The sequence below is a fragment of the Brassica oleracea genome, chromosome C3 (assembly GCF_000695525.1).
Source record: "Brassica oleracea var. oleracea cultivar TO1000 chromosome C3, BOL, whole genome shotgun sequence".
Classification (NCBI taxonomy): Eukaryota; Viridiplantae; Streptophyta; class Magnoliopsida; order Brassicales; family Brassicaceae; genus Brassica; species Brassica oleracea.
The window spans coordinates 64189061-64205981 of record NC_027750.1 but is presented as its reverse complement, the minus strand read 5'-3'; the positions used below and the strand labels follow the sequence as shown (position 1 = coordinate 64205981).

General features: G+C 35.8%; 1 protein-coding gene and 1 pseudogene across 1 annotated transcript; both read left to right on the top strand.

The window, feature by feature from the left end:
- Positions 1-5545: 5545 nt before the first annotated feature.
- LOC106336134 (protein indeterminate-domain 7-like) lies at positions 5546-8260 on the top strand. The gene is made up of 4 exons (XM_013774870.1): positions 5546-5676; positions 6132-6375; positions 6494-6893; positions 7366-8260. The coding sequence occupies exons 2-4, from the start codon at positions 6144-6146 to the stop codon at positions 8102-8104; spliced, it is 1371 nt and encodes a 456-aa protein (XP_013630324.1). The 5' UTR covers positions 5546-5676; positions 6132-6143; the 3' UTR covers positions 8105-8260.
- A 7199-nt stretch (positions 8261-15459) lies between these two features.
- Positions 15460-16699, top strand: LOC106331232 (annotated as a pseudogene).
- Positions 16700-16921: the final 222 nt, after the last annotated feature.

Genomic DNA, 16921 nt, shown 5'->3' with positions numbered 1-16921 from the left:
CCTGTGCTTATTCATTTTGATGTTAAAAGACGACGAAAGAAGGGACTATTCAGATTTGATAGAAGACTCAAAGAGAAACCGGAGATTAGACAGCTGGTGGATGATCAGTGGGGTAAAGTACCGAATGTTTCAGTGGTGGAGAGACTCGCAGCCGTTCGATATGGTATTATGCAATGGACTCGAGAGAAGAATTTAAATAGTAACATGATTATAAAGAGAACCCAGCAGGAGCTTGAAGGGGCTCTCTCCAACCCCAACCCCGACGATGGTCTGATCAGTACGCTCACTGCAACGTTGGAGTCTGCTTACAAAGAGGAGGAAGCATATTGGAGGCAAAGGAGTCGAGTGCAATGGCTGAACAGTGGGGATAGAAACACCAGTTTCTTCCATGCGGCTACAAGAGGTCGACGAGCTATTAACAAGTTTGCGGTCATTGAAGACTCGCGGGGTAGAGCAGTATACAAGGAGGAGGAGATCGTGCAGTGCATCACTGCCTACTTCTCCCAAATCTTTGAAACACAAATGTCTCAATCCTCTCAGGTGGTCCTAGACGGGATCTCTCCACTTGTAACCCCTGAGATGAATCAGACATTGATCGCTCCACCGACTGCACTTGAAATTAGAGAGGCTCTGTTCTCAATCAATCCGGACAAAGCGCCAGGACCAGACGGTTTTTCGGCTTCCTTCTACCAAGCCTACTGGGATATCATTGGTGATGAAGTTACAAAAGACATCCAGGTGTTCTTCTCTTCCGGGCTCCTAGACCCGAGACAAAATGATACGCATGTGAGGCTCATCCCGAAGATATCGAGTCCGAGAAAGGTGGCTGACTATCGACCAATAGCTCTTTGCAACACCCATTATAAGATCATCGCTAAGCTGCTCACTCGACGACTCCAGCCACTGGTACCGGGGTTAATCTCAGACCATCAGTCAGCTTTTGTCAAAGGCCGATCGATCTCGGATAATGTACTTATTACTCATGAGATTCTGCACTATCTTCAACACTCGGGAGCCAAAGTTCGATGTAGCATGGCTATTAAAACTGATATGAGCAAGGCGTATGATCGTATTGAATGGGAGTTTCGACGTAACGTTCTTGTCCGCTTTGGGTTCCATGAGATATGGATATCGTGGATAATGAACTGTGTCACGTCCGTCTCATACTCCTATTTAATCAATGGAGCAGCACAAGGTAGAGTGCATCCATCCCGAGGAATCCGACAAGGAGATCCGCTGTCTCCCTATCTCTTCATACTATGTACGGAGGTGTTATCGGGGCTATGCAAGAAGGCTCAATTAAGAGGAGATGTTGTAGGCGTCAAGGTGGCTCGCAACAGCCCGGCAATAAACCATCTTATCTTCGCTGATGATACGATGTTCTTTAGTAGAACGGATCCTAGGAGTTGTGATACGCTGGTGGCTATACTGAGGAGATATGAAGAAGCTTCGGGCCAGTTTATCAACTTGGATAAGTCAACTATTACCTTTTCAGCGAAAACACCGGGAATTACAAAGCGTCAAGTCCGGGAACAACTCCAGATAAGAGGAGAGGGAGGAATGGGCAGGTATTTGGGTTTACCGGAAAATTTTAGCCGGAAGAAACGAGATATCTTTGCCTCCCTGGTGGATCGGATCCGACAACGAGCTCACAGCTGGACGACTCGGTATCTGTCAGGCGCTGGGAAGTTAATTCTTCTAAAATCAGTCCTGTCTGCTATGCCGACATATACAATGTCGTGTTTCAAGCTCCCCCTATCGCTGTGTAAACAGATCCAATCCATTCTTACTAGGTTTTGGTGGGATGCATCCCCAGAGGTAAAAAAGATCTGTTGGGTTTCATGGCAAACTCTCACTAAACCTAAGAATGCTGGGGGACTTGGCTTTCGGGAGATTGAACAGTTCAATGATGCAATGCTGGCAATACTCTCATGGAGAATTCTCAAGGACCCGTCTTCCATGTTAGCGCGAACTCTGATGGGAAAATACTGCAATCACACATCGTTCTTAGAGGCCCAGCCTCCATCGTGTGTGTCTCATGGATGGCGCGGTATTCTGGTGGGGAGAGACCTTCTGTTAAAAGGATTAGGGTGGGCTTTAGGATCGGGTTCTGATGTCTGCATTTGGCGGGAACCATGGCTATCTACAACTGAGCCTTTATCTCCAATAGGGCCACCGACGGAAGCTACACAATCATGGCGAGTGAGTGACTTCATTGTCCCAGGATCAAACGAATGGGATACAGAAGCAATACGAAACACTCTACCTCAGTATGAGGAGCAGATCCGTAAGTTGATTCCAAGTAGGGCGTTTTTGCGAGATGAAAGGGCCTGGGTACTTAACACCTCCGGAGAATACTCGACGAAATCAGGATATGCAGTGGCAAAGCTCAACAACGGGGATCAAATAACACAAGACTTCAACTGGAAACAAAGTATTTGGCAAGTGGACACGTCACCGAAGATCCGTTACTTTCTATGGAAAGCTACTAGCCGAGCTTTGCCAGTAGGTGCGGCCTTAGCCACTAGAGGTATAAAGGTGGCCCCAACATGTAAGAGATGTGGAGAGCACGAAACAGAACTTCATGTGTTCTTAACCTGTCCATTTGCGGTTAAAGTATGGGACCTAGCGCCCTGCTTATTTAAGCCTGTGGCTCATGGAATCACTACTATTGCGTCCCTTCTCAAACAATGCCGCAGGATGATCTCTCTACAACCGGTAGGAGTAGGAAGCACACCTTTATATCCTTGGATCCTTTGGCTCCTGTGGACTAACAGGAATCAACTGGTTTTTGAAAATAAATCCTTCTCTGAGGAAAGTACAATCCTGAAAGTGGTTAAAGATGCTCGAGCTTGGAAGGCAGCTCAGACAATTGTCGCAATGCCTTCTGTACCACGCGTTGTGGTTGGTGCTTCGGCTCCTTGTTTACATGTTGTTAACTCTGCGACTTGGTCTTCTTTTTCTGATGCAGCGTGGGATCCAGCAACAGGAAATTGTGGACTTGGGTGGCTACTACGAGATTCTGAGAATTCCATCGCAGAATGCTCCTCTTCAAACCGACGCTTTGTTCCTTCGGCTCTGGTGGCCGAGGCTATGGCGGTTAAAGCTGCAGTTGAGACTGCAGTCACTTTGCGGGTTAGCAGACTTATTGTTAACTCTGATTCAAAGAACCTGATTTTGCTCTTGAAGACTCAAGGACAGGATGTGGCTCTACGAGGAGTGCTCCACGACATTCATGTCATGTCTCACTTACTCGACTCTATCTCTTATGTGTTTATTCCGCGTTTAGCAAACTCTCAAGCTGACTCTATGGCAAAAGCAGCTTTATCGTCTTTACCTTTCCCTGCAGCTCTTGTAGACTGAACTTTTCCTTTATCGTAATGCAATGAGTATTTGTTCAAAAAAAAAAATGGATGTTTGCAGATTTCCATTCCATGTTGGTTCAACAAATTTATATATTGGTACAAAAACATGCATGTTATAGATAATATATATAACCAAAAAACACATTTTATAGATAATTAACATATGTACTTTGGACCTTTCTTATAAAAACACGATCTAAAGCGAAGTTTGGAGACAGCGTCACATGTTTTGTAATGTATTGTCTAATGCAAACAAGAAAACTCTTGTTAAAATTATTGTGTATCTTAATCTCTGTATATTGTTTTCAACTCCGATCTCTTATGTATAACGTCTAATTACAAATAGTATTACACTTTTATGATCAGAAAGAAGTTCACATGATTATGGATGCATAGGTGTCACGAAAGAGAACGCCGCTTTGATGTGAGTGGACATTTATATAATTTCTTCCATCAAGAAAACGAATTTTATTTCATTTTCTATATATAGCTCACTTATGACATTAACAACCATGTATAAAAGATGGACTAAATTCGTAAAATGGTTGACAAAAGAGGTTCGTATAAGGACACCATAACAGCATTGATGATTAATAAGTTTTGATCAGTATTTGATTTTATTTAAAACGTTGATAAGATAAGGAGTGTAGTGGTGTCTAGTCTACGCCCCTGGACCGACCATGGTCTACGCATGTATAGTTTATAATTTTTAAAAATGCAAAAAGTGTCAATGATTTGTGTCCATAGCTCGATGTATATATAAAGTAGGTTAGGGCATGTGTCACTGAATAAATTTTTGCGTCCACTGAACCATAGTTAATCATTCAGTTATATTTTCTCCTTTAACATGAAAAATCCTCAAGAACCCAATTAAAAAAAAGAAAAGTGAACCTTTCCCCCTTTTAATCAATGAATCAATCATGTATAGTACTGTAATTTACAAAAAAAAAAAAACCATTCTCTGTTTGTCAGGGTCTTAAAGTTTGAGGTTTCGTGATGCCTGAGATTTAATTGACCATAAAAGAATTTGTTTGCATATTATATACTCTTTCATATTTTAAATTGATCATAACTTCAAAATATTCACATATAACAAACACAAAGAAAATTAAACTATAAATATTTTATTTTGTAACAAGTTTTAATAACTTCAAAAATATATTCATTATGTTTTCGAATATAAAATGTTTTGAATTTTTTTTTGATATTTCAAAATGTTAGATGTTTTGGCGTTTTTAGATAATTTTTTATTTTATCAAAATTATGTAACCAAATATATTTAAGAAAATTTGATCTTATAACAAAAAAAAAAAATGTTTCACCAACTAATCATATTATCCTTTTTTTCCTTTTTTTTGTCCTATTTCTCTTTACTTTTTACTACAAATCTAGTATTTTATTCAATATGATCATTCATCAAATTAACCTTTATATTTAATAGTCTATTTTGTAATTTGTTGAATAATTTTTAATTTATAGTGGTACTTTTTTAATATGTGTGTTTTGACTAAAATATCTTATATTTATGAATGGAAGTATAATTTTTGGAATAGAGATAATATTTTCAAGGTAACAGTTTAATTATGAAGTCAATCAAGATTACTCAAATTTTTTTTATTTTTTTTTGGCATCGGATTACTCAAAATTATAGCACGGAAATCATAAAAAAAAACTGTTCAATAACAAAAAAGATATTTAAACATGGGAGTGGGAGTACAAATTTTTGTTCATTTTATACAACACACATCAATATTCAAAACATGATTGTAATTTTAGATGATTTGACAATGTTGTTACAAAAGTAGAAACCAATAAATTACAGATTCTGATCCACAAAACACAGTACAATTATGAAGACTGAAATAATAAAAATTATTAATAGTGAGTGCATGCACGAAAGCGAATTCAAACATGTCTTCTCACTATCTCGAGAAACGTACAAACTTACAATCCTCTTTCTGCAAGCTTTTCACACAACTGTGCGAGAAAGTATATATAAAAATTTGGCCCACCTTTCTTTATCAAAACAAAAAAAAATTATATAAAAACAGTTTCCCAATATTTTTAACCATATTGTATGAAAAACGGTGATAATAATTTAAAAGGACAGGCTGCTCTGTGCTTCTGTGTAAGCTGTAAATTATTATTAGTAATTTATTTTTTCCATTAGCAGTAGGGTTCCCCATTGCTATTATTATTATTTTCTTTTAAATTCCGAATTTATAAGCTTCAAATATAACACAAAGAGAGAAAGATAATAGAGTTTCTTCTCTTGTCCACAATCTCTCTCTTCTCTCCCCTCTCCTTCTAGGTATTGTGGATTTACTTCCTTCTTCCTTCTTGCTTTTTTTTTTCTTATCTTGTTATTGATTGTTGTGTGCTCTTGTTGTTTGTTAATGTTTCTTTGGAGTGTTGTTAGTAAAAAGCAAGCCTTAAAAGCGTTCTTGTTCATGTTTGAAACGAACAAGAACAAAACTCTGGTTCTTATGTTCAGCTTTCAAACAAACTTTCTCTCTTGACATAACTTGGACTTTGGGTCTTATTATTATTTTTGATTTTTCCCATAAGCTAAAGCTTGTCTCTTGGGTTGAAGCCAACCAAGAAAGCTTAATTTAAAAAGCTATATAATTATATATGGGTTTCAAGAACTTCTTGGATGTTTCTGCTTGAGTCTTCTTTTTGCTAGTTTTCCCACTACTGTTTGTCTGCTTTTTACTAATTACATACAGAGATCTGAAATTTTTTGTTTTATTAATTCTTGTTAAGGTTTTAATACTGATGATGATGAACAAAGATATGTTATATCATCATCAACAACAACAAGTGGAGGAAAACATGTCCAATCTAACATCAGCTTCAGGAGATCGTGCAAGTGTGTCTTCAGGAAACAGAACTGAGACTAGCGGCTCCAACTTTCATTACAACACTAATCCAAATCAGCAACAGGAAGAACAGTGTCTTGCTCCACAACCATCTCAAAAGAAGAAGAGAAACCAACCCGGCAATCCAGGTTAATTTTAAGATTTTTTATATATAAATTCAACAAATAAAACGAATATTGTTTGTACCGGTTTGAGTTTTGTCTTAATAATTCATTTTTGGTGTTTTTCCTGATTTTTTTTATTCAGACCCAGAAGCAGAAGTGTTGGCTTTATCACCAAAAACACTAATGGCAACAAACAGATTCATATGCGAGATCTGCAACAAAGGGTTTCAAAGAGACCAGAACTTGCAGCTTCACAAGAGAGGACACAATCTACCATGGAAGCTTAAACAAAGATCAAACAAAGACGTGATAAGGAAGAAAGTCTATGTCTGCCCCGAGCCAAACTGTGTCCATCATCATCCATCAAGAGCTCTAGGAGACTTGACAGGAATCAAGAAGCATTTCTTCAGAAAACATGGCGAGAAAAAATGGAAATGCGATAAGTGTTCGAAGAAGTATGCGGTGCAATCAGATTGGAAGGCTCATGCTAAGACTTGTGGCACCAAAGAATACAAATGCGACTGTGGAACTCTCTTTTCTAGGTAAAATTTCATATGTTTTTTTCTTATTTTATCAAAGATGCATTTGATGAAACTTGTGCATTCATATTTAAGTCTAAGGTTATCTGCAAGGAAGAAGACAAGATGTGTGGTGTAATGTGATAATGAGTGACACATAGTATATGAGTAGTTTCATTTAATTTTGAATAGGACAAAGGTAAAAATTAATTAAGTAGCTCAAAGAATCTCATTTAAACAACTATTTATTATTATGGTACTTCTTTTTAATTTAACTTGTTATATATATATTTTTTTCAGTCCTAATATGAATTTTTGTACGGTTTACATTTATTTCTTGTTCTATCATCTTGTTATTCACACGTGACACACCCCCACAAATAATACAACATGCTTCATGGACCTACAAAACCTCACAAAATCGTATTGTTTATTTGATTTATTTGAAAGCAGTTTTTACTTCAATTAATTGTGATGTTTTGTGGAATATATGCAGGAGGGATAGCTTCATAACTCATAGAGCATTTTGTGATGCATTAGCAGAAGAGAGTGCAAGAGCCATACCAAACCCTATTCTAATCCCATCTTCTTCTCCTCATCAAACTCAACACAACATAAACTTCTCTTCCTCCTCACAAAACATCACCAGCCACAATAACAATCCCCATGGTCATGATGAACTTCCTATGAAGCAAGAAGAGCCACATCATCACTTCCACAACATCCCTCCTTGGCTCATCTCATCAAACCCTAACCCTAATGGCAACAATGCTAATTACTTCCCTCTTGCTTCTGCTTCAGCAAACTTCCAGCACCCATCTCCGGCTATGTCAGCCACAGCTTTGCTCCAGAAAGCAGCTCAAATGGGTCCCTCAAAGTCAACAACCACTCCAGAGGAAGACGAGAAGTCGAGCTATAATAAGCTGATCACAACTACAATGGCTGCATCGATGATGACGTCACCTTCAGAACCTGGATTCGGGTTTCAAGACTACTATATGATGAATCATCATGCTCATCATCATGACGGCGTTGGAGAAGCTTTCGACGGTGGTTTTAACGCCGGAGATGAGAGGAACGATGTGGTGGACGACAGTGGAGGAGAGACTAGAGATTTCTTGGGGTTAAGACCGTTAATGTCTCATAATGAGATGCTAAGTTTCGCTAATAATCTTGGCAACTGTATCAACACGTCTGCTTCAGAGCAACAACAACGATACAGCCATCAAGATTAGGTAGTAGGTCGCTAGCATATGTATAGAGATTTTTATATGAAGTTAAAAATATTATATGTTAAGTGTTCTCGGAAAGATAATCATCCCGGTGCAAGTAAGGCAACTTTATACCAGAAAAATTATAATTTTATTTCATGGTTAAGACCTCGTTGCGTATTTTATGGTTAATGAAATGGTCAAGGTGAAGTCCGCACGTGCAAAAGAGGCTAGGTGTAGGAAAACTTCCTCGTCATATTATTGAGTTGAAATGAATTTTATTTTGTATTGACATAGTTATGGAATTTAAAATATTTAATTTAATTAGAATTTCTCTTATCGATTCTCTTACAAATAATTATGAAATTTTAAAATAACTAAATCTAACATACCAAGTTAGATTGATCATAAATGTCAAACTTAACACTTTCGGAAAGTCATAAATGTTCAACTCAAAATTCGGTTTATCTGTTCAAAGATTAATCCATTTCAATCCATATTTCTTATATATTTTTATAAGTTGGATTAACTTCAATATAAAATTCCTAACAGTTACTTAAGAATTCAATTATTTTATAAAATGGTGAATAACAAAGATCTACTTTACATAAGATTAAGTTTATATATATAGATGAATTTTGAAATCCAAAAATGAAGTAAACTTTTTTGTTTTCTGCTTAAACATTGGAACTTATTAAAATTTAATAATATATAAGTACAAAAAATTCTAGGATTATAGTTGATGGGAGAATATTAATCTTTTTTTTTTTTTTTTGAGAAAGAGAATATTAATCTTTGGCACAACAACAAATGTTGCCGTGGCCTCTAGGACTGGCTTGACATAAGCCAATAGTCATTGGTGGGAAGTTAGGAGGACCACACTGACTCTTCCAGTCTTGATTGTTCTTACGCGGACCTTCGTAAACACAATGTTAACGATGCTCATCATTCTCTCTTACATCTGTAAATTACCATTGTAAACAATAAAAATAATTAGACAGATCTAAATATGATTTTTGATTGTAGATGTGATTATAATATATAAACGTATTACCTCTTGACAGAGAAGTCACAAGGAGAGAACATATAACGAGTATGACTACAGATTGAAGCTTTGATAATGCCATTTTGTTGGTATGATGTAAACTTTACTCTTTTCTTTCTCTTTTGGTGCTTGGTGTGAACTAGGCCTGGGCTATCGGTTCGGTTCGGTTCGGATATTTCGGGTTTCGGGTAGTTTGGATAAGGGCTAGAGGATCCATTTAGTATTTAACTTATTTTCGGTTCGGTTCGGTTTGGATAGTTTTGGGTTTGGTTCGGTTCGGTTCGGGTAGGAAATGTAGGAACCGGAAAATATCCAGAAAAAGTTTGGTTCTCATTTGGATCCGGTTCGGGTTCGGATAGTTCGGGTAGTTCGGATAATTTGGATAAAATATCGGTTATTTAGGGTAAAATATCAAATAATTAGGATGATTTAGATAAAATTTTTGGACATTTCGGATTATTTTGGATATTTTGGATAAAACTATCCGGATAATTTCGGGTAGTTTGGATACTTTATAATAATTTAGTTATCCTCAACTATTTTCAGATACTTTTAATAGAATTTTAAATTAAAAATATATATTTAGTGATGTTATATATATATATAATTAATATTTTTATATATTCGGGTACCCGTTCGGTTCTCGGTTTGGTTCCGGTTCGGTTCCGGCTCGGTTCGGTTATTTCGGATATAAAAATATAGGAACCGTTCGGGTATTTGAAGGTATTGGTCCGGTTCCGGTTTCGGGTATTTCGGTTCGATTCCGGTTCGGTTCTTCGATTCCGGTTATTTTGCCCAGGCCCAGTGTGAACAAGTAAGGGAGCAAGAGCATGCTTATAAGTACAAGCGATGGAGCGGGTAAGACATGTGTAGTATCTAATTTGTTTATTGTCTTGAGATTTCTTTCTAAATTAATGGGTCAAATCTTTGTAGAGGTTATATAAAGTTCTTCAAAAGATTGTAATATACTGTACATACATTGCATGGATTTCAAATTAATATAATAATATATGTGATATTTAAATATATAATCTTAAATTATTTTACAGATTATATTTAGAAGAAATTTTATTTCATTAGATTTTTAATTATATAGTATAAGTATTATGAAAAAACTACAAGATGAAGTTACGTATTTTAGATATTTATTATGTCTTACTATATTAATTTGAATTTCTTCTTAATTATGGTTAGTGTATTTCACTCAACTTTAGAACCAATTCTTTCAATTTTATATTATAAATGTTTGAAAATAAATATATGATCTTGAGAAAAATTAATATGAATAAGTAAGATTATATGATCTTTTTAGAATTTGTGTTCAGAAATCTCAAAAGGATAATCTACTACTAATTGATTTGGTATTAACTTTGTCTTAAAAAGAAACTTAATATTTTTATAATAAGATCTGACATCAAACAAGTATTATTGTCGAATCAATTAAAATGTATAAGATCCAAATTGCATGAACATTTGAGTTCAGAGATAAAATTATGAAATTAATAATTTAAAATGAACAAATTGCATTAAAAATAAGTTGAGTTATTGAATCATTTTACTAAGGCGTCTTAAGTAGGATGAGACTGTTATAACATTATGAATGTTATATAATATTTCTCGAACTATAATTTGTTACTTAATAAATTGTAGTGAAAATATGGAGTATTGGAATCGGTTTTGAAGATATTCCTTTACTCATTATGATTAGAGTTATGAAGCAATTTATTTCCGGAATAAATGTAAAGTTTCTTTTTAAAAATGAAATCAATTTGAAATTTTAGCCAAATCCTTGCATAGATAGATGTATAGTACTCCATCCGTTTTACAAAGATAGACTTTTTAGTATTTTCACATATATTAAGAAAACACATTAAACTACCGTAATAAATGTATTGTTTTCTGTAATTTTCAATTTTCAATAACTTTTAACTAATAGTAATTCAATAAAATCAATTAATTTTTTTAAAGTTTACAATTTTTTCATAGAAAATACAAAAAATACATTTCTGTGAAACAAACTTTTTTCTAAAAAGTTTATCTTAATGAAACGGAGGGAGTATTATTTAATGGCTTAATGAGCTTTGGGTTGGATTGATTACCACAAAATAATCAAATTTTAACCACACTCATTAGGAAAATTAGTAGCTATCCGAGTGATACCTTTATAATCGCCTTGGAACACTAGTCATTGCCAATGCCAATGTCGACGATATAAGTTTGCTTAATTCGTTTGAAAAAGAAGGTGTGTACAATTATCTCCGTGATATTATCGTAACGATCGGGGCATCTCATGGGTGGGGTAGCTAGTTTATATGCTAATTTCGAGATTGTACATACCACGCTAAAAATGTATCATGTTAATAATATAAAACCCATTAGTATAATTAATTGATTGGTATAAGAAACTGAAACGTTGCTTACACAAAACATTGAAGAATCGGTTTAACAATACGTATATAATAGAAGATACCATATAATATGAAGTCTTACCAGTATACTAACTCAAAGTTATGAATGGAGTACAATGTTTGAGCTTAACTGTAAATATTACAAAAAGTGTAAACTCATATACGTAATGCATATTGTTACTGAAGGTAAATAATCAAAGCTAAAGACAGAACACTAGTCTTTAACAAATTTGCGATATGGTATCTGGTGCTGCTTATATCAGTTCAAATTTTTTTTTAACGTGTTAGTGTTCTTATATTTTGACTAAGCAAATGATATAATTCAAAGACTTGATTCAGTGTGCAATGTATCAGTAATGTGCTACTGCTTTTAACTTATTGGAAGTGGTTACTGTTGTTTTGTTGTTCTCTTCAACACAAACATATTAATCTCCGTGCTGTTCCAAACATCCACTTTAAGTTGAAACAGAGAGCACCAAAGAGGTTTCATCAGAGACCCGCGCTTGGATCACCGGAGTTTGCTGCCACGACTCCAACTTCTTTGCCGGAGCTTCCTTCTTCTCTCGGAAAAGCAACCGAGTCGCCGTTTAGGCCGTCAACAATCTCGTCAATCTTCTTAAACTGGTATGGCCACTTGCTGTTATACAGAAACTGCCTCTGATCGAATATGTTGTCCTCTGGAGAGTAACTCTGCAACAAGAGAATCTGTGTACTCTCTTTTCAAGGTAAAATAAGACCAACATTTAATCTATACTAGGTAATAACACCCACCTTGCGCCGAATGAGATTATTAATTTTGTTATTTTTAAGATAATAAGACATTAAGTCTGTTTAATTTGAATACCGGTTCGGTTTTAGGTTGGTTTTTTCGGGTTTAAGTCTCCTATTATACCCTGTTCGGGAACGCGCTAGGCGCTAGTCGGGCGGTCGGGTTGGGCCTAGAGCCTAAAGAGAAAATCGGGGATTAATCGGAAATTAAGCGGGGCGGAATTTTTAGATGGTTTACTATGTTATAAAACATGTTAATCTTCAATTGTGTATAACATTAATACATTTTTATGTTTAAGATTGTATAAAACATACAAATAGAATATATAAACTTAATATAGTGTAATTTTATTCAAATTTATGAATATAAATGATATTTATAAAATTTTAGATCAAATAAACAAATAAAAATATTATTTTAAAAAAAAAAGATTAGGCGGCCGCCTATGCGGCTAGACGGTCATTTAGGCGGTCTAGGCGGAAAAAAATCTGATATCCGATTTTTTAAACCGATTTGACATAAATCGGGGCGGAAGAGTGACGCGTAGCGCCTAGGCGGCTAGGCGGCCGATTTTTAGAACATGGCTATTATATAACAACTATTCTAAATCCATATTAATTTTCGTTTGTTCGGTTAAAAGGCTTGAAGTTTTTGTTTTTTTGGTGATAAACCAAAGACTATTATTATTTGTTTGGTTTCATGTTATATGGATTTTAGACAATCCTGATGTCAACCATTCATTTCATATTATAATTTCTAAATGCATGCAAAATCAAATCAAATCAAATCTAGATAATAGTTGAAGAAAAATAAATATAAAGATACATTATTTCATTACAATTTGGTTAATGGTGAAAGAGAACATTAAAATGAAAGAATATTTTAACTTCCTATAGAATTAGAATTCTCACTTGCGGTGAATATTTAATTATATAGATGTTCACTTCAACATGTACATGTATGTGTATGTAAAAATATATAAAAGTGGTTGCTAAATATATAAAGATACAGATAATTAATATTAAAAGACATGAGGGAACAATGAAGACGAGTGCGTCGTCAGCACAAAATAGAACGTCGATCGTTATAAAATTAATAATAAAACAGCCACGTGTTTAGAATAAAAAATAGGAAACATTTTTTCTTTCCTAAACGATTTTTTACGAGGAGCTCTATTAAAACGACACGTCAGCACATTGAGTTTTAAAGTGATGTGAAGGTGCCACGTGCCGAACATAGTGTGAATGCATTTAAGCCAAATGCTTCTCTTTTAATATATAAGATATATGCTCTTTTTTTCTCTCTTATTTTATCAATGATGCATTTGATGAAACCTGTGCATTCATATTTAAGTCTATGGTTATTATTCTAGTTGATTACATAGAAATACACATTTTTTCTTTGGTTTACACTGGGAGACATTTTCCAGTTGTGGGATATTTTTTGGTAGGGCCAAAGAGTTGGTTTGTCAAAATTACCTTTGTGAGAAATGAAATCAATAGTATTCTGTTGTAAGGAACCGAGAGTTGGATTTAAAAAGTTATTTTTATCTCTCTCCTATAATATAATAACTTTTTCTATTGGTTTCTCACAAAAAGAAAGCTATTCCTCACAACATGTTTTATTTCGTATTATTTCATATTAAAATTTATAAGTATAAATATATAATGTACAAAATAAATTATAACTTTGTTTCTTCTATATTTCGAGATCCATATTATATATGTTTTGATATTTAAAAAAAAAATGGATTTTCAAAACGAATTATGTGGACACAACTATTGTGGACGGATAGGTCGAACATACGTCGCTAATGCAATTATGAATAAATTTCTGTTTGTCGTTTACATATGGATGTGTTTACATTTTCTCTGCATATCTATCCACAAATTATCTATCCACGACTCGTTTACGTATTGTCCATCCACGAGTCGTCCATCCACAACTTGCATCATCCATCCATCTATAACCAATATTCTCTTCCTCATTCTCTTCCTCTCTTTAATCCAGCACCTCTTCATTTTCCTCTTCTCTAAAGACAAATCCATAGGTTTTGATTTGTGCTAATCTCCAAAATTTTAAACCAGATTATAAACAAATCCATCAATTCCGGCGATGTTTCTCATGGTTTTGACGAAGCTTCTCATGGTGATTACAGCTACGCCCGAGCTCTGTTTGAGGTGTGGTTGGTGGCTATGGATTCGTTTTGTGGAGAGGAACATGGTTATGGTCTCATATTTTTGATAAAATAAACTAGCTAAGAGATCGAGTCAAAATTCTATCCTAAAATGGAGAAAAATGATTTTAGTGAAGTTTCTCACAACACTTATAGACGTGTCCAAGCTCTGATTGAAGCGTGGCAGAAGCTACGGCTTTGTTTTGTCGAGAGGAATACAGCGATGGTCTCAGGTTTTTAATACGATCAACCAGCTAAAAAATCAAATCAAAAGAGATAAATCTGGGAAAAATAAATATGAGATTGGAAAGATAGATAGATTTTTGGAGTATATGGGTGATAATTATTTTAAAATTGGAAACATGAGAGAGAAGACACAAAGGATGCGTGGTGGAAATGACTTTGTTTAGTTAAAACAAAATAAAAATATATTCTCAACTAAATAAAAGGGTAGAATAGGCAAAACATATAAAGAATGTGTGTCACATGCAAGATGTATCTTTAGATGTAATTCTAAAGTCAAAATGTGCCTTCAGATGTATATTTTTCTTATATGTACAAGAAGACAAGATGTGTGGTGTAATGTGATAATGAGTGACACATAGTATATGAGTAGTTTCATTTAATTTTGAATAAGACAAAGGAAACAATTTTAATTTGTTGGTAAACCCTAAACAGTCAATAATTGTGAAGAATATGACGGTTACAAGACGGTTACTGGCGATTTTCTGGGCGATTTCCCAGATCCTGTGTTTTCTCACCACGATCTTAGTGGTTGGAGTAGTTCGAGTATGTGCTTGTGGGTTTCTCGCACGTTGTACACCCACTTTGCCTTCAGTTTCCCTGTTGGGAATCTTTTTCCAATGTGATATATGCGGTTTATTGCATTCTACAAAGGCTATATATAAATGGCCATGGGAAACTGACTTACCACTGTCTAATTTTTTGAAAGTCTTATCTCTTCCTTTCATTAAGCAAACAATGACAGAAAATGTTCGCCGTGCGCTTCAAGACATTGATCTAGGAAGTAATGATGCTCCCTTTGTTCTGCCCTCTGATGTTGTTTAGTCGTGCCGCTGAAGAAAATCGTTTCATTTTGGTGGGGCGTCCCTCTATGCCCAGAAAACAGAACCTGAGAGGAATCATAGCAACTATGCCTCGGATGTGGGGTCTTGATGGGTTGGTTCGTGGGCGTGTCATGGAAGGAAGACGTTTCCAATTCATCTTTCCAAGTGAAGAAGCGATGGAAACCGTGATCAGACGTGGTCCGTGGGCCTATGCTGATCGTATGCTTACCCTCCAGAAATGGACCCCGTTAATGGATATGGAGTTGCTGAACTTTATACCATTTTGGATCCAAGTTCGTGGAATTCCATTCCAGTATATGAACAGAGAAGTTGTCATCCACATTGCGAGGCTCATGGGTCAATACATCCAAGTCGATTACAATGAGGAAGCTGGTGGGCGTCTTGAGTTTGTCCGTTTCAGACTCAATTGGGATATCAGGCAACCACTTAAATTCCAACGCAACTTTCAATTCACTCCGGGAGTCAACACTTTGCTGAAATTTCACTATGAAAGACTTAGAGGTTTTTGTGAAGTCTGTGGTATGATCACGCATGATTCCGGACGTTGTCTCATCCAGAGTGGCGGCCCTGAGGAAGGTCTTGATGATGAGAATGATGAGGGTGATGATGAACAAGGTCCGGGTGATCAGCCGCATGGTAATGTTGGTGTTCCCATTGAGGAGATCAATAATGCTGATAACATCCAAGGAGTGGATGACAATGTTCCTGAGGCACCAGACGGTGTTAATGATGGTCAGGATCATATGAATGAAGCAGAAGATGGTGATGAGAAATCTGATGCTTCTTCTTATACTGATGATGAGGAGTTCTGGAACCCCTCGGGTAAAACCTCTCTGTTCTCGGAGGGATTTGAAATGGAGGAGATGTTTTCGATCACACCATTCGCTGATAGACGTGATGGACGAGAATCTCTCAAGAGGAAAGCTTGGATGGCTAATGCAGAGAACAACAAGATGATGCTGTCAAAGAAGATTACTCATATTGGAGAAACAAGCAAGGCTGGGGATGCTAAGAGGAAGAAGAAAGATTCAGTGCTTGGAGCTACAGAGGACGCTGAAGAAAAGATTCAAGAGGGAGACGGAGACAACACTTTGAGAGGCGCGGTGGGCCCTGAACCACCACTGCCCCCATGAAAGTAACCTGTTGGAACTGTCGAGGTTTAGGCAGTGACTCGACAGTTCGACGCCTTAAGGAGATCAATAGAAAGTATCTCCCGGACATCATTTGCCTGTCTGAAACCAAACAACAAGATGATCATATCAGAGATGTGGGTGCTCAGCTTGGTTTTCTTCATTCTGTCTCAGTTCCTCCACGAGGTCTTAGTGGTGGTTTAGTTATCTATTGGCATCAGCATG